Raw genomic sequence first — 24,582 nt, 5'->3', positions numbered from 1 at the left:
GTAAAAGTAATATTTGAACTGGAATGAATTCCGCTTAGGTCAATTTGGAAGATTGCGACTAGTATCTACTTACTATTTACTGGAAGCTACCGTTTACAGGCTCTTACTATATAATACTTCATATGCAAGTGTTTTAATTTTTATATTAAGTGACGTAGCAAAAACATTATCGGCTTACTTTATAGAAAATCGGATATATCGCCTGTAAAAACAAATAACATTATTAACACCACTGAATATACTGATGCCCTCATTCATTATGTCGTATATTCATTCACATATTGCCGCTAGCATACGAAAGGTACAGCAATATTGATCTGAGACATCATGGACGTCACAATATGGGAACACAGGTATTGTGACTATATATACAGAAACTTTTAATAGTAAATTAATTCAATCTATTTTCATTTCATTAAATTATTATTACATGTAAGTATTCGAAATATGTAAATCTTAGTGAAATTATTTTTACTATAAGTAACTAACACCATCTAATTTTTAAACACAACTTAATAATTGCCATTCAACATCAGATGGCGTTAAAAAAGCGTTTATTATATTTCATAATAGATGGCAATATCGTCGTAATATAAGAAATAAAATTAAATCGACAGTTCACAAATTATACTTTTTAACTTTAATTAAAGAATATTATTTATAATTATTTATATGATAATCACCAACAGCAATATTTTGAAATATTTTTTTATTGAATGGTGTTTTTTCTGGCTACACCATATTCTCTTAATGACATTATTTGACACTTCTGACACTGACAGAACAGCTGATAATCTGACATTCTTCTAGTCTCTTGAAATTTTCATGCTTATTGTTTTCTTTTTCATTGATTACACATTATTTACTTATATTCTTATCGAAAATAAATGTAACACCATGTCATTTACAAGATTATCTTTTCTTCGTACGATAAACAACATAAGTAAAAACTGTCATATATTTCGCCGATGGAATTCACAGAATACTGTAAATTTATCTGATCCTGCAGTGCAGAATTACTTAAAATATCTGATGATGGAGCATGATAACCTGTATACGAAAACACGCCGAAGTCATGAGGAATCGAAGCGACTTTTCGAAATAAAGCCCATCGTGAGTGCATTGGAACAACGTATTACATTATACGACAGTATAGAATCTTTGAAAGAACTAAATAAAAAAGAGAATGATGACAGCGAAATGAAGAAAATGATCAAAGAAGAAGCTCAAGTATATTTAATGAGACTAAAGGAGATCGATAGCGAATTACAGTCAATATTACTAGAACCCATTCTCACAGAAGGTGGAGTCTTGTTGGAGGTAACGGCTGGTGCTGGCGGTCAAGAAGCGATGTTATTCGCCAGAGAACTATTTGAACTGTATGAATCATTTGCAAAATACAAGGATTGGGAAGTGGATATTGCTTCTATTGAGAAGTCAGATATTGGAGGTATTAGAAAGGCATCAATGTTGATAACAGGTTTGGGGGTGCCTGAACAAATGAAAATAGAGGCAGGTGTTCATCGTGTTCAGAGAATTCCTGCTACGGAGAAGGGAGGACGCATACATACAAGCACTGTGTCTGTAGCAGTATTGCCCCAACCAACTGAAATCGAATTAAATATATCTGATCGAGACATAAGCATAGAAACAAAGAGGGCGAGTGGAGCGGGCGGACAACATGTAAACACAACAGATAGTGCAGTGCGCATTACACATATACCTACTGGTACAGTGGTTGAATGCCAAGAAGGTCGATCACAGATAAAAAACAAAGAGATAGCTCTGCAGAAACTAAGAACTCTTTTATTACAGACACAGCAGGATGAACAAATTTCAAAAATGAATAGCGAGAGGAAATCTCAGGTATATAAATAATTTTAATTTTTTCTTTACACCCAATTTACAAATTGCTATTCACTTTTATACTTCTTTCAATGGCAATCAAACTGATAACCTGCCTGATGGAAATTGATATCTGTCATCTATAGACATTCGCAGCAATGCACATCACATAATAAAATATAATAAAAAAGTACTTTTTCAATATAAAATTTAGGCACTGTTAATCTGAAATTTGTAGCTTGTATTCTATAGTTCAATTATCAGACCACCAATTTCAGAGTTTCTATTAGTTTATTAAATACATATTTCTGAAATTAAATAAACATTTTTGTGATTAAAAATAAAGATTTATTTGTAAATAGAAATTTACACATCTAAAAATTAAGATAGATTATAATTAAGTATAAAATAAATCTTAATATCTTTGATTTGGAAAACAATGAAAGGCCTTTTCTGTGTCAGCTCTCTACAAAAATCCTTGAGGCACAATTAAAAACAGGATTTTATTTTATTAGCTGAAAACCATAATAATCATATTATAGTACATAATATATTTTCATGTATAATTAAAAATATTTCAGATTGGGTCATGTAACAGAAATGAAAAAATAAGAACATATAACTATCCTCAAGACCGTATTACTGAACACCGTGAAGGTGGTGGAACCTTGCACAGTCTTAAAACCTTCATGGAGGGTGGTGAGCAATTGGAACAACTCCAAGAAGGACTATTAAGGCATCAACGGTACCAGGTGCTTATGCAAGAAATTAATGATTTCGTCAAGAAGTATCAAGCTGAAACAGCTAACAAAAGCTAAAATAACTTTGTGAGTAAAATTCTGTACATATTTATATTTATTCGAATTACTGTTTTGTAGTATTATAATATTGTAGTATTAAAAAGATTAAAACAACTCTTCCTTGGTAATTTCAATATGTATTTATTTGTACCAAATGAATAATCACATTTCAATTGAATATAAATAATTCACATCTACTTACATAAATGACAGAGATTCAAATCACTAAATACTAGAATTTCATTACCAATATGACAACTATATAATTTAAAATAAATAACATAAATTTATCATCTTTCTTTATTTAATATAACACCTGCCACACAGGAATATAAAGTATCACTCCAGTCCAAAATGCTTAAAAAATTGCTAGGACGGCGCATATATATGTATAAATTTATATACTAAATTATCTGGAATTAAAATAATACAATTAAAGTTTTGCCAACTTAATTAACAGGTAATTGAGATCTGTAATCACTGTCAAAGCCTATTTGTTTAGAAAAGCTAGAATTATCCTAAATAAATTATTTCTGTTGTTACTTTTTCATTATACACTCCAGAATTATAACAACAATTTTAATGTATACCTATAGGTGAATAATTATACAAGAATCATCTCTTTTATAGATTTAATGCTAAAATTGTCAATTATAGCCCAACTTTGATATGAACCCAATGCCTCGTACGTGTGGCACTCTGAAAGCATACTTATTAGTGATTACTTAACAACACTATAAAATATAAATGAATCTTTCTTCAATAAATAAGATATAATGATATGTGGATATGACATGTAATTTGCTATATTTGTAATCTATATACCTATAATAGTAAACAATATATAAATAAAATGTTCCTATTCAATTGAACATATTTTTTCAAAGAAATATATTTTTATTTTATAAACATATAAACAATAAAATGTACCAGAGTTTGATTATGTAATTTGCTCTCTTTGTTTTTCAAAAATCCTACTTGTATTTATGACTAGAAAATCATATTTAAAATTTATAACATAATATTGATATCCTGATTGCTATTTTATATGTTAAGATACCGAAGAAGTAGCACGATGCTCAAAGGTGTCCAATAGAAGTTCTTATGAGGGAGACTGCCGCGTCCGCACATGTCGATATTGCTTTCCTGTTGACAAAATCAATAATAAAGTAAAATTTTCCACTGTTTTAAAATAAAAAAAAAAAAACATCAAAAGGAAAAATATTACAGACATAAATAGTATTCATTGAATGAAATGTAAACAATTCTTGAGCACAACTTGTTTATTTTGCTATTACAAATATAGCAAAATAAATACTGTGCGGAAAAAGTGCTTCATAGCGAAAGTATGTACGCGATATATTGACACAAATTATTTCCTCGCATCTTAAATTAAATGACGAATCTCTCGAATTTATAAAATCTACTGTTTTTCTAGGAATCCTTGCAGCGAAACTAAGTTCAGCAGCTTTTGCCGTGCGTAAGGTTAGACAGTACACTGATACTGATACTGCTAGATTAGTCTATTTTAGTTATTTTCATAGTTTACTCTCTTTTGGAATATTACTATGGGGAAAAGCGGCAGATATTAAGAATATATTCATATTACAAAAACGTGCCGTTCGAGCGATCTACTGTATGAAGAGTCGTGACTCATTAAGAGAGAAATTCAAAGAGGCAAATATTCTCACCGTTGCTTCTCAATTTATATATTCAAATATCCTATATGTTCATAAAAATCTTGACTTATTTCCAAAAAAACAGCAATATTCATAATATTAATACTAGATTTAAAGACAAACTTGCTGTCCCCAAGTATCGTTTAGAAAAAGTTAATAGGTCTTTTATGGGAATAGGTATAAAAATTTGCAATAAGATACCAAAGGATATGTTGGAATTACCCTTAAATAAATTCAAAACATCTGTTAAATCATATTTACTGAGCAAAGCCTATTACTCACTTAACGATTACTTGAATGACGAGTGTGCATGGCAATAGTTGTTCATGCACTGAATTTTCATTTAATGTTAGACATAGACACCTATATAAATATACATTGTAAATAAATTGGCTTTAAAAAAAAAAGTAATTCAATTGAGTTTCTTGCCAGTTCTTCTCAATTGGATCTATATACCGAACTGGACGGCAGGGACAAAAAAAAAATTATAATGTAAAAATTTGACGTTCATAAGCGGCTAAAATGTCCTACATGAATAAATGATTTTTGAATTTTGAATTTTGAATTTCTTATATTGTATGTTATCTCACGAAGAAATCAAGGTCTGTATGTATGAGACATAAATATGAATGTTGCAAGATATTTATGTTCCCTTATGACTCTCAGTTCTAATATTTACCTATCATCCTGTCCTGAGAACATATATGTAAACCCTATAGGAAAAAAAATAGAATTTGTCTTTTACTTTTTTTTATATTTATATACAAACCTCAGTGTGGTTCCTAATGCACGACGTAGGTTGCTTTCTATACAGAGGATGCATATGCTTCAGACACGGTAGCGATTCATTGTATTGCACCTCAGTCGGATCCACTGATATGGATACTTCCTCTTTGGGACACAATCCATTCACCACTACCATTAGCATATTTGTATAATTCACCAACTGAGCATAGAATGGCCTTGAGCAATTCATCATAGGTTTATTAAGTTTATCGTCCAAATTATTGTAGTCCAGTTGGTATAGGTACATCTCTCTGTCGCACGGTGTAGGTCGAGTTCTATTAATAAGTACTAATTTTTCGAAGTCCCGTTCAGCGTTCTTTGTAGTTGGTTTGGACATGTACGAGTCTTCATCACCTTCATCACCTTCCTCGTCCAATAAAGGTGATACTGTATACAAAATCAATGTTTAGAACAACATTATGGGATATAGTTTAACATGCAAATATGTTGACTAAAAGAAATGTACCTACCCTACACACAGATTCAAAGGTATAATTGCAAAAGAAAAGCATGCAGAAAAGTTGAATAAAGTGTGGATTTATTACTACAGTTTCTAGTTTTAAGTGCGCCGATGTTATTGCATTCCAAATCTCATCAACGTGTAGTCAGTACTGATAACTTGTGTCAGAAGTGAGATTGGATTGGATTTTTGGAGCAGATTTATTTTTTCGACATTTTTTACACTATTTTTAAAAAAAGAATCTAATATATCTAATAATTACGTTTGTCATCACAATTGCCATAGGAAAAAATGGAAACGTAAACTTTACATAGTACAAACGTTGATTTTGATTAGAAGCAAAAATAAGCAAGATTTCTTATATGGATTATTTGGTATTAAAAGTACCTATGGAAACTACATGCAAATTCATTTTATAACACGTTCTAACTAATACAGGGTTTACACAAGTTACTAGTAACGATCGAAATACGAGTATATAATATATAAGTATATAAATCATGCTTATCAAATTTATGCAGACTGTTTTAGTAGAAATGTGAGGTAAAAGGAACAATCTACACGTAATTGCAATTTTGCAATTATCACGGGGTTTACTACTGTGCTCGTTATAGAACTCACCGGTGGTTGTAACAAACTCTGAAAACAAGATGGAGTCGTTACTACAGTTCAAACAGTCACTACGACCAATTGTGGACTCCATAGTTCAAATTTGCGTCACTACTGGTGGTCATCTAAGTAATTTTGTGTGTCGTTCGCTTGTGTGGGGCTGTCGCATGCACCCATTAGTGTTAGTGTAATAAATTCTTAATTATATAAATATATAAGTTTACCTGTTAACAGTAAGTCTACTTTGATTAATATAGACACATATCTATGTTGACACACATTTATAGATATATACCCAATAACATTGATTTAGCTTTAATACTTTCGTTAATTAATAATTCCCTAAATAATTATGTGTTTTTTTTATTAATTTTTGCAGCATGCACAAAAACATTGATTTTTCTGACACATTTTTTTTTTCTAACAGCACTGTATTTAATTTGGTTAATCATTATAAACAGATCATGCTGACAACGTTGTGTGCAACATCGAATGCGTATATCATAGTTTACATTGCACATTATAAATAAACTAATCCATATTCTTCTTTAATTAAACATGTTCTTGTTTTTAAACATTACATACATGTACGTAGACTTACCATCGTCAAAAGAATAACTCGACGCCTGCGCCAATCCAGTTGCAATAGAGTTGTAGAACCAAACTGTCGTCGCTAAGAACCATGCCATTACCAAGCGCAAATTCTCTAATGGCTGCCAAATAAAGATTCATCAATAACACCATGTACAAGGACTTAAAAAAATCTACGTCAATAAATGACTTGAATTTAAAATGACTAGAATTTAATGCTAACCGTTAGTAACATGCTTGCTGGATTTGTAGTCTTTTTCTCCCTAAAACAAACTGCCTGATAGTCCACTAAATGTACCGGTTTATAGACGTCATCCTCTATCAGCGCCGTCATGATGTCTGGTCGTATCTGAAATAACATGCAATTTTTATATAAATAAAAGAATTTGCATCTATATCTACATTACTAATTTTATAATGAATAGGAATATACCAAGAATATTTAGAAAATTGTATTCAACTTTGATATTGTACATTGTGTAGGTCCCGGCATAGAATAGGCCATGGCTGATACAAGGGGAAAGGGATTGTTAGCAATGAAGTTTGACAGCCCCATTGCTAGCAATATGCCTTATTAGGTCGACCTTCACGTGGTTCCCCCTGGAAACCATCGTGAACAATTCTTGTTGAATTCGTCACGATCGGCTAACTGACCTACTTCATCCTCACCTATCATCCTTCACTGGGACCCCCCGGTATATATCGATAGCGCGGGTGGGCTTACCATTCCATTATCATCCATTAAAAAAAAACGACTGATACAAAAAATTTTAGAAAATTGGAATTACGAAAATTGATAACATCTTAATGCTATGTTTGATATAATACGTTTTGCGTAATTATTGTCCAAGGCTGGTATCTTTGTCGAGCTAATTTAGAATACGACACCGCGTAAGTCGTAAGCGACTGAATTTTTAAAAAATATAAAATAATAGATGAAAAAAATAAAAAAACTTCTATGTCTATCTAAACTAATATATGAAGGAAAGATTTCATTTTTTATACATATATTTGCTTGTAATAGAGAAACTCAAAAACTAACCGATTTGAATTATTCTTTCACATTGAATATAGAAAGCTACAATATAAGCCAGTAAGGTTATATACATTTTTGTTCATAAAAAAATGCGGAGTCAAGGTAGACCATTAGTGGGCCATATTGGTTATTCCTTTCTTCTGCTAATTAACTGTTTACTGCTATACTCAGGATACAACCACTTTTCTGTATACTTCATATTAGTTTCTTTCATTTTCCTTTTCTTTATATTATAATAAACAAAACTGACCTTGCCAAAAAATTGTCCAGTTTGATTGGAGTCTTCACTGACTATGATCCATCCGTTATTATCCACCAAGTAACAATCCCACGAATCAGATAAACACGTCACACACTCTTTATTGTGTTCACACTGAAATTGAAAAATATTGGGTGTTATAATAATATATACACACGAAGTGTGATAAGGCGAAGCGGAGAAAGAATAGATATGCCCACACATCATTATATTTAACATTGCGAGTGTTAAATAAATCCTTATTAATATTTTTTATGCGACTTAGAATGGCAAACAAGCTGATGCTCGGCGAAGCGGTAACCGTCGCCTACAGACACAAATAGTAACATGGACACAACAGAGTATATTGTATCGCCCATGATACCCATCATGCGTTGGCTTTCTTGAGAACTAAAATATTCTGCCTAAGAAATAAAATATCAAACCGAAATGCAAGGTACCCAAACAGATGACTTTTGTACAAAGTCTCCCTCATGTGTGTAACATATTACAAAATATTAAATAATAATAAACATATTTATTATACATATATACATATATATATATATATATATATATATATATATATATATATATATATATATATATATATATATATATATATGAATATTAAAGTAAATTTCTTTGTTTCTTACCACGTAGCATCTTAGCGGCTCAATACATCACTGTTTTATACAAATTTCATTGGTTAAGCTGTTAAATTAAATTTGTATAATTATAGGCGATAAAGAAAGACAGGCTACGTTTTAGCCCAATCAGTGAACATATCTCGATTATACGAACGAAGTCACGGGTGGAAGCTAGTATTTTAATAATTATTTCAAAATATCTACTTACCGATGATGTTATATTCTCGAACCATTCACTGAGCCGCTCGTGTTTGAACTGAAAGCCTACAACAGCGGCAGGAGCCTTCCTATGCCCGTCACTGTGGAACACTGCGTGTGACGCGGTCACCACCGCCGTGCTCACATTCAACGGAAACTTCTCTGTGCTCAATTCCACGCTGTATACATAACTCAAGGGATCCACATAGTGCTGCTCTACAGCGCGACGGTACCATACCTCGTCTATGGATTTTGGCCATTGTTTTCCGAATTCTGGTCTGGATAATTAAAAAAGAGTATGATTAGCTTAAACTTCTCGTAATCGATTTATTGCTTCAGCTTCAACAAGCTGACGGCCCACTTGATGGAAAGTGGTAACCGTCGCCTATAGATATAACCAGTACCATGAACATAACAAAGTATACTGTTTCGTCCATGATACCGCCCATGCGTTGCTATTCCTGAGGACTCGGGTGTTATTCCTCTGCGCCTTGTAAATTCACTGCCACATGCTCACCCTTCAAATCGAAACACAGCCATGCAAACACAACTCCTTCACGGTAGAAACACGAATGGGTAGAGGTGCCCAAGCAAACGACTTGTACAAAGTCTCCCTCTGGTAAGTCTGGTATAGATAAATGTTTTGATAGTAGAAAAATGACGAGGGGATTCTAATATTATTTAAGAAATAGATTTTCACTCGTTTGTCTAACTATGCAACATTGGTAAGCACATTTGTATATATATGTGCATTTTATAAATTTTATACATTCTTTACTATTAGAGGTAGGTATAAAACTATATCGAACCTGTCATTATCATGCTCCTTCGGTGGATGGGTCTGCCAACGTGTGAGCCCACTGTGAGTGGACAGGAATGCGACGATGTACCCAAAGCGCTGAATAAACTCCGCTCTGTAGACGACAAAAACGGAAGATTTTAAAATCTGAATAAACAAAAGACTAATTTGATATAAACACCACGTTTGTTTAATGGACACTGTGATCCCAAACCATTCTGATGCAAGTATTCATTCAAAATGGTCTTTAGTCATGTATGTAAAGTTTGGGTATACTGATCAGTATATTTGTGGATAAAACTAAATTTCTTCTAGGTTACCAAGTACTAAGTTAATTTTGTAGAGACTACTACAAAACTCAATGTTTATTTAGATTACTGTAACCCATGGCTATTCCCATGTACGCCAAAAGTATCTATCCTATGTTAATATGAAAAATATATAAACTATACTTAACTATAATATCAAAGTCTGTAGACAATTGATACTCAAGCACGCTTAAATAACAACTATGGTAGACCCAGACTATTAGGTATCCTAGATTAATACAATGGATACTCTTTATTATAATTCGCGCAGTGACCACGTGAATTAACTGTAAATACATGTACTTAAATAGAATTTAATGTAATTGTTATCTTGTAATTGTTTGTATCTATAATAAGTTTACTATTGTAATCTTTTGGACGAACCAATAAAGAGTATCTATCTATCTATCTATATTACACATACATTGGATTGTCGCCCTAGACGGACGTATGTCGACCAAATAGGCGACGTGCTGAAGAAGGGCCAAATTAAAAGTACCCGTAATCGGCGAGCATGTATGAAAAGATTGATGAATGTGGAAGAAGCGAAAGAGGTTTGTTTGAATCGAAGCTTTTGGCGTTCCATTGTTTCTGCCTACCCTAATGGGAGACAGGCGTGACAGATATGTATGTATGTATGTATTGGATTACATATTCGGATATTACAATATAATAAACTTACACTTCCATTGGCAGCAAAATATTATAATTTTAAATAACATACTTACGGTCCTGGATTGCTTCAAATTATTATTTATTTACAATAAGAAAATACACAATAAATTTAGGTTAAGCGTGTAAGTTTATATAAAAAGATATATGGTAATACTATTTAAAGTAACATTAACATTGTTAATTTGAATATTAACAAAACTCCGATACATTACTTAATACTAACTTATATATTTTAAATTTATTGTATAGAATTAGAGCAATAAAAAATACTGAATAATATTTATTACATAGAATTTATGAATACATTTCTGAATTTATATATATATTTTTTATACCACTGAGGTGGCAAACAAGCATACGGTCCACCTGATGGTAAGTGGTTACCGCAGCCTATAAAATTGTAAGTACCTGCTACCTATGTACACCAGTAATTACATATGTATTTTAAACATTTCTGACATTCTTTTTTTAACCACATCACACAATAAAAATTTTACTTTTTTTATTACATATATTTATCAAAGGTTCCTTCGTAAATGAAGTACTTTACCTCGGCAATAATCCAATCACTTTTGTCAATGGGCTATCCAGGCCAAAGTAAAATGAAACGAACGTGCAAGATCAATTAGTGCATAAAGAAACAAAAATACTAATATGGCTTAATATTAATAAAATAAATATTTTTTTTTGAACTTATAATGACAAACAACGGTTCATTTCAAAGTGGTAACCTTATTATGATAAAGTATTTCTATTTTACCTATTTGCTCTGGTATTCACTATGCCTACTAACAAGTGGACTAAATTCTATTTTTTTTTTTATTTTCTCCTATGGAAAGTTTGACATTTTTATAAACGGAAGTCAATTCACAGCAAAATTTACCTATAATGTCGAATACGATATATAACGAAGAGTACTTCTAGAATTGATATTTGCCATTGCCAAAAAATCCGTATTAAACATATATATGCAAATTAAGGACTGCCGTTTAGAAAATCCTACTCATATTTAATTAATAAAATGAGAATAATAATAAACAACTTACGCCTTTTCCTCAGAAGCCGAGTCTGATATGCTTTTGTTGAACCAGGCTGTGTTTCTGGCATCATATACCAGTGCTTGCATCAACCCGTGATCACCTATTATCCGTAATAAACACTGCATTATTTTAAAGTTATCAAACTGTATAAATCATCATCATCATCATCATATCTGCCCTTAACTGTCTACCACTGAACATAAGCCTCACCATAGGGGCGTTTTGCCAACAGATGCTACGCTTGGCAACCGCAGTTAGGCTTTGGATATGTTTTAAAAGGGAGCCATATCTCACCTTCCCTTAGTCGTCTCTTACGAAACCCACGGAAAAAGAAGGGATGGCTCATTCTATACCGGGACCACACGGCATTTATTTGGCATGGCACTCGACAGTTATTTAAAGATAATTAAAGGATGCCATAAGTAATACGATAGGAACATTGAACGATATTCGCGGAATGATCAAAATGTTTAATTGTAGTAGAAGTCAGTAAGTTGACTTCAAACAAAATTCTTTAGCAAATATATGCTACAGATTTTTATCACACATGCCAATTAAAAGCGAATTATCACATAATTGTTAATTAAAAAAATATAGTTAATAATTTTAATGTCATATACTTAGAGATACTATAAAGATATACGTGTATTGTAAAAATAATGATGATAGTTAAAAGAATCCTTTATCTATGGTTATACTTACAATAATATTCATTCCTTGGAGTACTGTTTGAAACTTTATTTCGCTCTTTATTTTCTGGAGTTCCTATTAAATAATAAAACATTTATAATACACTCAATTATTATTTGATAATAATTGATATAAAGAATTATTTGATAAATTTGTGTAGGCATACCTATTTATTTATTCTTTATTTACCACATCATAAAAAATGTTTGCTACAAAAGGCGGACTTAACACAATATAACATTCTCTCCCAGTCAACCTTTGGCGAAACAGAAATGTAATTATGCGGTGAAAAAAAATTTTTTGCACAAAACGCCTATATTGTATAAATATCTGTATGCTGTATATATGTAGATATGTTTTTTATATAATTAGCTCCTTAATAATATTTATACGTTACCATTGTTGTGCCTCTCATGTCCAGGCTTATTTTTATGGTGTTCTGGAGGTCTAGGCTTCGCCGGCCACCGCCAACCAGGCTTTGCGACCCTTTCCAAGAAATACAATAACTCTTCTTCAGGCGTAGAGAATGTGCGCTCATAGTGGCGGCAATATAACCTGTAATTAGTAGATATCTAAGTCAATGGTTTACAAAATAAAACTTTTAAGAAATCTTTAAATAATGTAAGAGAAAGTCACTTTTTTAAAAATCGCGCATGAATCGGCTTTAGCTGTCTATAAAACTGTCTATAATATTGTATTTTCCGACAAATTTGTATCTACTATAGATCCTTATTAAATTTTAATAGATTAATTCAATGCATCTGTCTGAAGCCCAGTCAGGTAGCTAGTTTTGTATTGTAAAATCTTTATTGTACATAATTCACATTGAATAAATAATTTAATATACAATACAATAGTTTACTACGAGTATAAATAAAAGAACATAAATTTTTGTTAAATGTGAACAATTCTCATCAAAGAATCTCTCAAATAACCTATATCTATATAAGATATACTTACCAATCAGGGTGTACGCTCCATTTGTCAGACAAATACTGGCGAGCCGATATGTTTTTGGACGTGAGCGAAAGTCGATGGATGTCGTCGGTAGGTGGCGGTGTTATTCGGTGGCGACCATAGTTCTCCGGGATGGTGACCACGAGGGTGAATGGCGAGTCGCTGATGCCAGTCCAAAAGTAATGCTTTTTGGCACGAGACACCCTTTTCTGTGTATATACAAAAAAAAAAAATTATCTGACCGGCAAAAGTTACAGAATGAAATAAAATATCTGCAGCAGTTTATTAAGGGGTAACACCTAAGAGTAATACAAAATTTATAAAAATGGCGGTGAGGAGAGATCTCGCTCTCGTAAAATATATTGTGTGTTACGCGGATGGGTGCATCACCCACAAGTGCTAGAGACAGTCCCAACTGCGAATACCGAATGGTTATGTAAAATACGCGCCGTCTTCCGGTTACGTTTAATATCCCGCCAGTCAGGACTAACCTACTTCAGCACGCTCCCTTAACTCGCGCACAGTTATCAAATAATATTATAAACATCATGTTTTCAGTAGTAGCCTGCTAAAGATATAAGATGCGGCTCAGAAATATCTTGAGTCGGGTTAAATATCTTTATTATAATTTTGTATGTTTATTATAATTTTACACTAGGATTATAACATTAATTTGGTGTTTATTGTTGTAATGTTATAATTATTTTAATGAATAAATAAATAAAAATGTCCCTTAAGTTAAATTGCATAAAGTTCCATCCAATTTCCATAATGAAAATAATATCAATGGAAACATTATAATTGATGATAAGTAATCTAATTAATTAATGAAAATTTTGTATTTTGCTGTCTATAATAACGAAAAAGTTGTATTCGTGCTTACCATGTCATCCATGTGATATTTCACATTCATAATTTTATTTCCTGTTTTCTGATCTATAATTTCTTTGCGAAGCTGAAAAAAGAAACAATCCGAGACTCATTTTAGAGTTAATATAATAATGAATTTAAAGTAAATAATAATAATCAAATAACCAATGATCCGGAAGAGCATAAAGATATTTAACGAATAAAAAAAGATTAAACTAACTTAGTTTTTGGAGGAAGAATCATGTTTAGAAGCCGCAACTAAATGTACGTGCATTGGTCAATCAAGTAAGTACATCAATGCGTTTTTAAGATAATTAGAGTTGTCAGAAATTTTCGAAGGAGTAGTTTTATAATTTTCTTTATCATAGTTATATCAGCCTTAACTGTCCACTGGCGAACGTAGGCCTGCCCCTATTGAGAGGTTTTGCCAGTGGAAGGTGGGCTGACAACCGCAGTTAGGCCCTGGTGATATTTTAAGAGGTCCCCGACCATTAAGTTCCCCCAGGTGCCTCTTACGACACCCACGTAGGAAGGGGCGACCCATTCTGCCGGGACCGCACGACAAATATATATTTTATAATTGTAGTAACAATTATTTTCAAGAATATACGAGTATTCTATATATTTATTTTGGGTTATTAAGTATCTATTTATGTTTAATTTGACTTCGTCTTACCGCTGTTAGTTCCTTGCTGAAATTCCTGGGCCCCCGATCGTCATCAAATAATTCGACTTCTATCATATCTACACTGTTGTAACTCGGCTTCAGAATTTGTTGAAACTGTAAAAAAAATATCTATTAATGTAGATAAGCGTTGTATAGTATTATGAATTTCTAACATAAAGTCACTAATGTACTGCACTATTTTTAGATTTTTTTTTTTACAACAGGGGGCAAACGAGCATGCGGCTCACCTGATGGTAAGTGACTACCGCCGCCCATGGTCACCCACAACACCTACGGCATTGCAGGTGTGCTGCCGGCCTTTTAAAAAGGAATATGCTCTTTTCTTGAAGGTTATGTTGTCGTATCGGTTCGGAAATACTGCTGCTGGAAGTTGATTCCAAAGAGTGGTTGTGCGTGGGAGAAAGTGCCTTGAAAAACGCATGGTGGAGGACCGCCACTTGTCCAGATGGTTGGGATGAAATTTTAGTTTATGGCGGGTCTATAGATCTATTTAGATCCAAGGATAACGAATCTTACCACCTATTATCGTCTATTTAACCTTTTGACCCTGTAGCAGTCGCCGTGTCCCTAACGCTTAATAAATCGGCAGGGGAGCAAGGGATTGTTAGTAATGGAGACTAAGAATCCCATTGCTAGCAATATACCCAACCAGGTCGACCTCCTCGCGGCTCCCCCTGGAAACGATCATGGTTAATTCCTGATGAATTCATCATGATGGGCTAACTGGCCTGTTTTCATTCTCATCTATCACCCTTCACTGGTGCTCCGCCAGCGTATCCCAATAACGCAAGCGGGGTTACCATTCCATTTTCACCCGTCAACAAAAAAAAATCGGTAACTTTGTTATATACTCTTATATTTTCTGTCTATATTTATTTACAGAAAAAACAAACATACACATTCTGGTAGTACTAGCAGGTTAATATTTGTCGAATAATTCCGAGTGGGGTCGTTAAGTGATCACAGCTCTTATTTATGTTAGGACAGACATTATTATTGCAATGTTATGGTAATCTATAAATTGGGTAATCCTACTACTTATAAATATCTACCTAAACATATATAAAACCATAAACATACATACCACGGGCCTCAGATCTGGATGTATTAATATATATCCATTATTGGTAACTATAAAGGCATATCCATTTACTCCGATCTAAAAACAATAAACATTATATTTTAGTTAAACAGTAATAATAAGATGCAATAAAGAATTAAATAAATTAATAGATAATTAACACCAAAAAAATAAAACATTAATTATATGTATTAATATATACTTTTACCTTATAAGGTGTCATTAGAGCTTGTATCTCCGATAATGGCACGTCAGTTCCAGCTACACCTAATAACCTAGCTATACGCATCTGAAAACATTGAAATTTATTACAATTGATACAGCACTTCACATATCGTCATAGTCATAGAATACTGATGGATCTTTATATGTAATATTCGTCAGATCCGTCAGTATTCTACGACTATGATGATATAATGCTAACACAAATAAGTTATATTCTCAGACATTGTTTCACTATGAAAACTATATTTTAAATTATATTTAAATATACTTAATGAATAAATCTATTAACTACATCAAACGATATGAATTCTAATCTAAAATATATTATAAAATGATCATGACAATATAAAAATATACTTATCATTAATTATGATTATTGATTAAACAGTCAACAATTAAACTAACTACTCGTTCAAATTGGCACTGTAGTAGCCATCGTATACTAGACTAATTATAATTATGTAAAACTTTGCTTAGTCGTATAGCAATAATTACTTTTTGTTTAGCATCTACGCCCCGTTAGGCGAAGTTCTATATATCATATATAGAACTACGTTTTATAAGGATTCTAATTTATATTATTCACATTTACAGGTTCTAGCAAATCTACAAAAGATTACATATTTTAATGGTATTAAATTATAGTACTACACTTTAAATTCTAGAAACCGACTACCGTTTCTGTTGTAGCTAGGCCTCTTAACCTTTGCAAGGGATCCTTGTATCAATCTGTTAACATTATATTTATTAAAAACAAAGACATGATGTGAAAATGTTATGTGTTTCAGTTTAACTTTTGATTGCTAGTAAAACCAGATGATATTGTAATAATTTTGCCAATATACGAAGCTCTTCATCATGCTGACTGTTAAAATATATTGTAGCAATAGGTATATTTCCAAATAATGGAAATAAATCTTTTATATAATTATGTGCATAATTGATTTCAATTATTGTTTTACTGTGGATGATTGCAGTGTCACAGCGCAGGCGAACTCGTTCATCACCAATTATCCATCACCACATGTGTTAAGTATTCTATAAGTTCGTGAGCCTACCTCCTTCTGGCCGTTCTCCTCTACGGACTGCGATTGGTTGTGGACGTACGAATGCAATAAAACGTAATAACATATAGATAAATGCATTGTAATAACTTCCACTAGAAAACAAAATGTTTCCTCTCTCGGAGAGAAAACGTCATGAATAATAAAATGTATATATTAAAAATGTTATCATTCTGAAGAAGATAGTACTTCAAACTCAATAGATGCTCAAGTAGCAAAAGCCCCAAACGAGTCACATCTCGGGCTGCACGATACTCTTATTAAAATATTTACATTTTCTTCTTGTAATAACATATCAATCTTTAAAAATGTCTCTACGAAGACATCACTAAATTCAGGCAAAAATACTTTGTATTTTATTAGATAGTGTGTGTAGTGGAATAGTTAATAACTCTTGCATAGAAAAATTAATTTGATAATTGATAGAAAAGTTGAACACCCTAGTGGTCTACACCTACAATCTATGAGAAAACTACAACACTACAGTAAGCCATAAGGGTTGAACAACACATTGATCAATCGGCAGAGTGAGGAGCGCGCCGCCGCTGGGCGCAGTCAACATCTATCGAGGACAGATGCATCGCTAACGGGGCCAAATAAGACTTTACCGTTACTGAAATCCAAAAAACTAAATCATAAAACTCTCTTGTATCTTGCAAAAACTTTACATTAAATCATCAAAATTTTCTAAGTGTAGTACCTCTTTTGTAACTGATACCCAATAAGCTTCATTTATCAGTACATTCTCTGTGATGTTCTGAGGGGAAACCATCAAACAAAACGGAATATTATTAAAAAATATTCACAAGTAAGCAAAAGATTAGATAGTATAGATTAAAATAGTAAAGAGAGGGCTTACGTCCAATTAGTAGGAAATGTTAAACCAATCTGTAAACACAATCTTGACAAAGGCAATCTTTTTCACATGCACAGTTACAGATTTAGAATTTTGGAAATAATTTCAGCTTAATAATTTTTTATATTAATCAAGTTTTCTGAAAATATTCAAATATAAAAACTACGTTTTATAAGGAGATAGCAAATTTAGATATTGTTCTCAAAAAACTTGAAACATTTATATATTTGGGGGGAGATTCAATAATAAAAATATATTTATATTAAAAGTGTAACATACCTCGTTGTGTCGAAGGTCATAGACTGGCATAGATACAGACGTCATTAGTTGATATTGAGAGTTTCCAAGTTCACTATACTGTCCTTGTTTCATCTAAAAAAAAGTAAAATCCTATAGGTACAGTCTATAAAGCCTTATTAATTAAAAACAATTTAATGTTCAATATTCGTTTGCGAAACTCTCAAAATATACTACTGGCTTTTAGCCACGACTTAGTCTGTGTGACCAGGATATGTTTACTGACTAGGATAAAAATATCCTACATCCTTCTACATCCCATATCATATCGTATACTCGTAGTACGCGTACACTAAATTGCATAGTGATCGATTAAGCCATTAAGCGCTATAAGGTAACAAACTCACTTTCACATTTATAATGTTCATCATTATCATATCAGCCTTTAACTGTCCACTGCTAAACATAAACTTCCCGGTCAGTGGGTTTTATTAGTAGTTGCCACATCAGACGGATTAGCAACCGCAGTCAGGCTTTAGAGATGTTTTAAGAGGGATGCTGCTCCCCGTCCCTCGCCCTCCCTTAGTCGGCTCTTACGACATGCACGGGATAGGAAGGGATGGCCTATTCTATACCGGGACCACGCATAATAATAATATTTATAATATTAGTAAGAATAAATACCTGAGTAATTCGCCATCGACGATCTTGTTCTTTTTCGGAATTAAAAAGAGCTTTGTCTCTTCGCTGACTCATAAAACGTTCTTTTTGCTCTGCTCTTTCACGTTGTTCCCAGAGATAGTCCGCAACTTTTGGATCCTATTCAAAATATATATATGTATTATTTGATAAAATAACAAATAGTTAGTTACATATTTTATCAACAATTCACTTACCGTGACATTTGCATAAACGGGTGTCCATACAACAGGATGTTTCTCTCTCTGTAATACGAGTGGACGAGCTAAGACATTTACATGCTCCAGCACTCGCTCCCGGACTTCAGCCAACGTACTCAGATGGACATAGTAGCCTCGATTAGCACACGCCATCCACTTCACCTCCCTCACATCCGCCACCTAAAGCCCATCTAACTGATATTACGTAATACTAACATCATTGGTCATATGTACGATGATTTCTAAATACGAGTAGATCATAATGGTAGTGCCTTGTGTATGTTATACCTACATAGTGTCTAAATGTTCTTCAGCAGCTTTGTGAGTAGAAATAGCTCATTTAAATTAATATTAAAATATAACTATTATAGCGCATTTAAGATCAGGACAAAATATACTATCATTTTCCATACAAACAAATACAATAAATTAATATAAGAAAAGTGATAATTGTATCTACTTGGACAGAAACAAACGCAAACCCATCTATCTATAATTATATTTTTAGATACATGCTCTTATTCTAACATAAACACAAAACTAAGCACTATTAAGCAAAAGCGTCATGAAGATGGAAGAAAAGTTATAAGACAATGTCAACGATCACAATGTCACATGCATCGGTTACCGTTGTTGACAAGTCACAAATATGTTATAGAGACAGAAGAGAGTACCACATTCTAGGTGTACTGGTAGGTAAATACGAAGGAAAGGCATTATGCAGGTTGCACAATGACTACAACACACAGTAATACCTGGAGTGGTACTACCTTTACCTCTCGCCCTATCAGGTATGTGAACACCCTCACTGGAGTATCATATTTCCAATTATATTTCTCAAAGATCTCTTTATAATTATATGGAACGCCATCTGTTACCAGCATTATTGCCTATAACAAAAAAAAGTTGAGATTTTCTGTAAACAGTGTACGTATTAGAAGTCATCAATAGTAATTCAAAATACCTGGTTACAGTTGGCCCCGCCGCTATTATTTCTATAGATTTCTAGAAGTTCAAAAGCCCGTGTCAGTGCTGCTGAGAAATTTGCTATCTCCATAGTTTCAAAATTATCTAAACCTAATTTTAGCTCACGTAGATTTCCTAAAGTTGCCTAAAATGTGAAATTTCTTTATTATTATAGAATTTTTGTCCCAAAAATAGAAAAATATAAATAGTTATATAGAAAAAGTAAAATATCAATTAGATTTCCTACCTGTACTAGTGAATCTTCAAAACAAGGTACAATTTCCTCTACAGTATCAGCAAAAGTCATTACATTAACAAAATCATTATTCCCCAGCGTGTCTAAAATATTAGTCACCACGTGCTTAGCTATATCCCTTCTCTGACCAGTCATTGACCCACTACGATCAACAAGAATTATTACATCTTTAGGACTCGCGGCTGCCTCCATGTACCAAGCTCTTGTTCGACAGTCATAAATATCGACAGGATCTGCTCTCCATTTCATAGCTATAAAATAGTTTTCAGTGTCAGTTATAAACTTTTGGAAATAATTTTATATTAATATTATAAAATGCCCATTACCTGGATAATGTCGCATAAATCCAGTGGAACTGCCAAAATATTGCCATGAAAGTGTTGGGTCACTTTGGTAATTATTTATAAAATGTGTATCTAAACCTTCTGACCAATGTATACCTTTGATAACTTCAGGTGCTGCAACATTTTAATTATATATGTTAGGTGTCCACGTAATTTTGTATTTAACGTCTTTGTAATTTTCATCATCAAATTCTGGACTTACCCCAGGCATATACATTCGTCGGCACATGTACACTACTAAAATTTATATTTACTGGAATGTTTGAAAAATGGGGGTTCTGATAGAGATAAGCATTTTTCGTTGGTGGTCGCGCTATCCAATTTTCAAGAGCGAAATCTGTTTCTGGAGTAGTTGTGATCGAAACTTCATCATAAGGTTCTTCCATTTCTTTACTATTATAAAATTGAAAGTCTTCAGGTACCGGCTCATTTTGCTTATCAAATGCCATATTTTCTGCTGCTTCTACTATTCTTTTAACAGCACTAATTTTGAGTTCCATCATAGCCCGTATATCATCTGCCATACTTTGAACTAACTTTTCTCCATCTCTTGATTCTATCTGAGCTGATTTGAAGCTCTGGATAAATAAACAAATAGTTATTTAAATATTAATATGTTAGCAAATTATTAAGTATATGCATACGGGTGCATTCAACGGATCCAGCAAATGATTTTGTTGTTAAAAGAAGACAGCTACTTCAATTGAGAAAAAATTAAAAAAAAAATTGAAATTATCATAGAACTAAAACGAAAGAAAACACTATCGATTTTAAAAATAATTACATAAATTAAAGATAACATCACAACAGGTGCGAAAAATATTTCATTTAAAAAAACGGTATCTAACATATTTTTCTGGATTTATCGACCCGAAACCTATTAATTCCTTCCACCTTTTCTCGCTGTCTCTTCCTCTTTCCTATAGAAGTAGTCAATCGTACATAACCCATTTCTTCTCATTTTAACTGCCCTAATAATTTCCGGTAATTTTATACCGGGTATACTTTGAATAAGAACATCCATGCAATAGTTAAAAATAAGGGTAATACGTTCAGAACAAAATTAAACAAAAATATTTCTTCCTTTTTGAAATCACAAAAATGAAAGAATAAACTCAAACCATCTCGTTAAAGCTAATCTATTGAATGTTTAAAACAGATGTAAGAAATATCTCTTTATAACCTTTTTTTCTATATTTAATTTACACTTTAATAAAAAAAAGTTATCCTTGCAATCGTTAGGTCCAATCTTTTAAAATCCGCTAAATATTCAAATGTGCAATGACAACTAAGTATAAATTTATTTATTATTTTTATTGTTCCAACATTTGTTTTCAAAATTATGATAACTAACATAGAAAGTGGTAATAAACTGCTAGTAAAATGTTAACTTCGATTACCTACTTAGTATAATTCATATTAAAATAATGTGTATCTTAACTTTCTATCATCGTACGGCTCGCCATCGGCAGGGAGTTCACCCTCATACCTTACAGCCTAAATGGTCGCGTACAACGCGGTTTCAGAGATGCTTTCTCCCACGAACACTCAGGTTATGGAATGAGCTCCCTGCCGAGGTTTTCCCGAGAGACTACAGCATGGGGTTCTTCAAAAGGGGGGTAAAGAGGTTTCTTCAGGGTCGGCAACGCGCGCGTAATACCTCTGGTATTGCAGGCGTTCATAGGCTACGGTAACCGCTTACCATCAGGTGGGCCGTATGCTTGTTTGCCACCTCAGTGGTATAAAAAAAAAAAAAAAAAATATTTCGTCACCTTTCGAGTATATACTTACTTCTTGTACCTCTTTCTTCCTGGTGATGAATTCCCCAAAATGATACAATTCAGTGCCGAGTTTAACTGCCCACGCTTGAACGCTACAAATAAATATTTTCTTACTCTAATACTCAAAATAACTTAGTAAATACATTAATAAATATTAGATAGCACTTGTGTTTTTAGTTTAAGTTTATATTGAACTAACTTTTTCCCGCGACTTTGTCAGCGTGACCGGAATATGACAATTGACCATCCAATATAATATGTATACCAAATTTCATGACTACTGGTTAAGCTATTAAGGCGCTAAAACGTATCGTACAAATAAACAAACTCATTTTTATATTTATATCGTTAATAAGCATTCAAAATCCATAATTGCATTAAATTTCATTTCCTACATTGATAGAGGAACACAGCCTAGTTTTATCTAGAAATATTTACGAATTCCGTTAAGTTTAGAGATTACACACAATCTAAAAAAATATTTAGAACTATAGTACTTACGAATTAAGTAGTATTTTTCCTTCATTGTTAGGACTCGCAACACAATCCCTCGAGTCCAAAGACAGGAGAAGCAGCAGTAATACGGATTTCCCAATACGCTTGCACATCAGAACACTTAATCTAATTTGGCCCCTAACGTTATATGATTTATCTAAAAATTGAGTTCCTATTCGTATTGACAAACATGTTACTTATCAATTGCGGATAATAATAATAATCTAGTTATTATTTCAGATTTTATAATGTACACTGCACACTGATAACAGCGAATTAAAAATGTGGAGCGCAGGCCTGGGCTGTAGACATGCGCACTGCTCCCCTTGCGCGGCTTTACTGCTTTGCTTTGAGCTCTTTATTTCAGTGTACTCCACAAGTAGGTATAACAAGTGGATTCACACGTTTACCTGCAGAACGCATCGATTTGTACCCTACTATCAGTAGGTCAGGATGTCGCTAGAACACTATCTACCCTCTTGTTTTCAGTTCGTGAGTAGTTTAATATTTAGATGTTTCTATCAATATTAGAGAATACAACATTTCAGAGGGTGAGCGCACTGCTGTTTTTAGATTAATCAGATCTGTTAACGATGTTTACAATAACCGGAGAGTTAGAATGAAGTTGTTAAAAAGTATCAATAATTGTATTGCAATCTTTTCCTTCTCAATAACGTTATAAACTGATAAATGAAATTTAGATAAACTTCTACGATGACCTGTTTTTAAAATTACTCTGTAACTATTGAATTTACCTTGTATTAATTATACCACTAAAACTATTAAATTATTTTGAAACATAATGTTTATTTCAATTTAATGCATTATAACAAAAAAAAAATTGGTAAGTTTTTCACTCTCTTTTTATTCTCTTGCTTTGTTCCTCTAGTTGCCTCTTACAACATAATACTCTTAGATATAAAAAAGCCTATTATGTTATTCTGCTCTATCACTCGCACAGAGAATTTAAATAAAAATAAAAGTTCAAACTAAAGGTGCAACAATTTTATTGCGAAAGTAACAAAGGTACAAATATGTATTTTATGTGATCATCGAGGAGTGGTCATCGGGAGTGCTTGAGATAGGTCAGCGCCGCGACTAGAACTGTGCTAACCAACACCAGTTTGTCCATCTTAGTCGTACTACCGATACCGCAAGCTGTTATATTTCTTTCCTGTAAGGTAACAATTTGAATATTTATTTAAAAACATATAGTAGTAATTCAAATATTATTTTATTAACTTATTAAACTTGAAATAACAAACGGCCCACATGATGATAAATGGTTACCGTCTTCTAGCAACGCGAACGCCCAGATTGGCAATTCGGGTCAGCTTATCGGTAAAAAGGGAGACAATAATTTGAACAATTATTGTTACAAATTAGTATTTTATCAAAACAAGCTTATTAAAATAAATCTTTGTTGATTTAATTAAATATATGACTCTTTGATATTTCC

The 24,582-nt window shown here is 32.6% G+C and overlaps 3 protein-coding genes across 16 annotated transcripts in view; 1 reads left to right on the top strand and 2 right to left on the bottom strand.

Annotated features, from left to right (window-relative positions):
• The first annotated feature begins 789 nt into the window (after positions 1 to 789).
• LOC113518502 (peptide chain release factor 1-like, mitochondrial) lies at positions 790 to 2,774 on the top strand. The gene is made up of 2 exons (XM_026903466.3): positions 790 to 1,866; positions 2,427 to 2,774. The coding sequence occupies exons 1-2, from the start codon at positions 826 to 828 to the stop codon at positions 2,661 to 2,663; spliced, it is 1,278 nt and encodes a 425-aa protein (XP_026759267.1). The 5' UTR covers positions 790 to 825; the 3' UTR covers positions 2,664 to 2,774.
• On the bottom strand, positions 2,763 to 23,470 carry LOC113518501 (voltage-dependent calcium channel subunit alpha-2/delta-3). 14 transcript variants are annotated; one of them, XM_052902937.1, is made up of 29 exons: positions 23,130 to 23,470; positions 22,639 to 22,720; positions 21,050 to 21,425; positions 20,830 to 20,961; positions 20,495 to 20,754; positions 20,246 to 20,392; positions 20,052 to 20,171; positions 19,279 to 19,461; positions 19,067 to 19,201; positions 18,425 to 18,517; positions 17,990 to 18,046; positions 17,284 to 17,310; positions 16,209 to 16,289; positions 16,004 to 16,078; positions 14,908 to 15,012; positions 14,245 to 14,316; positions 13,365 to 13,570; positions 12,802 to 12,959; positions 12,417 to 12,479; positions 11,721 to 11,814; positions 11,225 to 11,257; positions 9,702 to 9,806; positions 8,903 to 9,170; positions 8,057 to 8,179; positions 6,994 to 7,119; positions 6,781 to 6,892; positions 6,192 to 6,209; positions 5,094 to 5,497; positions 2,763 to 3,791 (listed from the first exon to the last, which is right to left on the bottom strand). In XM_052902937.1, the coding sequence occupies exons 1-29, from the start codon at positions 23,234 to 23,236 to the stop codon at positions 3,690 to 3,692; spliced, it is 3,864 nt and encodes a 1,287-aa protein (XP_052758897.1). In that variant the 5' UTR covers positions 23,237 to 23,470; the 3' UTR covers positions 2,763 to 3,689. The 14 variants fall into 14 exon arrangements, with proteins under 14 accessions (XP_052758897.1, XP_052758880.1, XP_052758885.1 ...); XM_052902920.1 differs by having other exon boundaries at positions 17,284 to 17,338; positions 17,991 to 18,046; XM_052902925.1 differs by having other exon boundaries at positions 17,284 to 17,338; positions 17,991 to 18,046; positions 20,058 to 20,171.
• Positions 23,471 to 24,113: 643 nt separating this feature from the next.
• Positions 24,114 to 24,582, bottom strand: part of LOC113518500 (voltage-dependent calcium channel subunit alpha-2/delta-4) — a 30,707-nt gene continuing 30,238 nt past the window's right edge. The window contains exon 19 of the mRNA XM_026903464.3: positions 24,114 to 24,297. Coding sequence (XP_026759265.2) covers positions 24,187 to 24,297 — 111 coding nt within the window. The 3' untranslated portion in view covers positions 24,114 to 24,186. The remainder of the gene's footprint in view (positions 24,298 to 24,582) is intronic.

The sequence above is a fragment of the Galleria mellonella genome, unplaced genomic scaffold (assembly GCF_026898425.1).
Source record: "Galleria mellonella isolate WM207_F2 unplaced genomic scaffold, CSIRO_AGI_GalMel_v1 utg132, whole genome shotgun sequence".
NCBI classification, from domain to species: Eukaryota; Metazoa; Arthropoda; class Insecta; order Lepidoptera; family Pyralidae; genus Galleria; species Galleria mellonella.
Note: the sequence above shows the minus strand (reverse complement) of the source record. Positions and strands in the feature narration are given on the sequence as shown.

Bases quoted from the DNA above. Each gene is read 5' to 3' on its own strand.
- LOC113518502 (XM_026903466.3), top strand. From the start codon at position 826: ATGCTTATTGTTTTCTTTTTCATTGATTACACATTATTTACTTATATT. The intron at 1,867-2,426 runs GTATATAAATAA...AAAATATTTCAG, and splicing joins ATAGCGAGAGGAAATCTCAG to ATTGGGTCATGTAACAGAAA.
- LOC113518501 (XM_052902920.1), bottom strand. From the start codon at position 23,236: ATGTGCAAGCGTATTGGGAAATCCGTATTACTGCTGCTTCTCCTGTCT. The intron at 20,962-21,049 runs GTAAGTCCAGAA...AAAATGTTGCAG, and splicing joins GACGAATGTATATGCCTGGG to CACCTGAAGTTATCAAAGGT. The intron at 16,079-16,208 runs GTAAAAGTATAT...TATTGTTTTTAG, and splicing joins CTCTAATGACACCTTATAAG to ATCGGAGTAAATGGATATGC.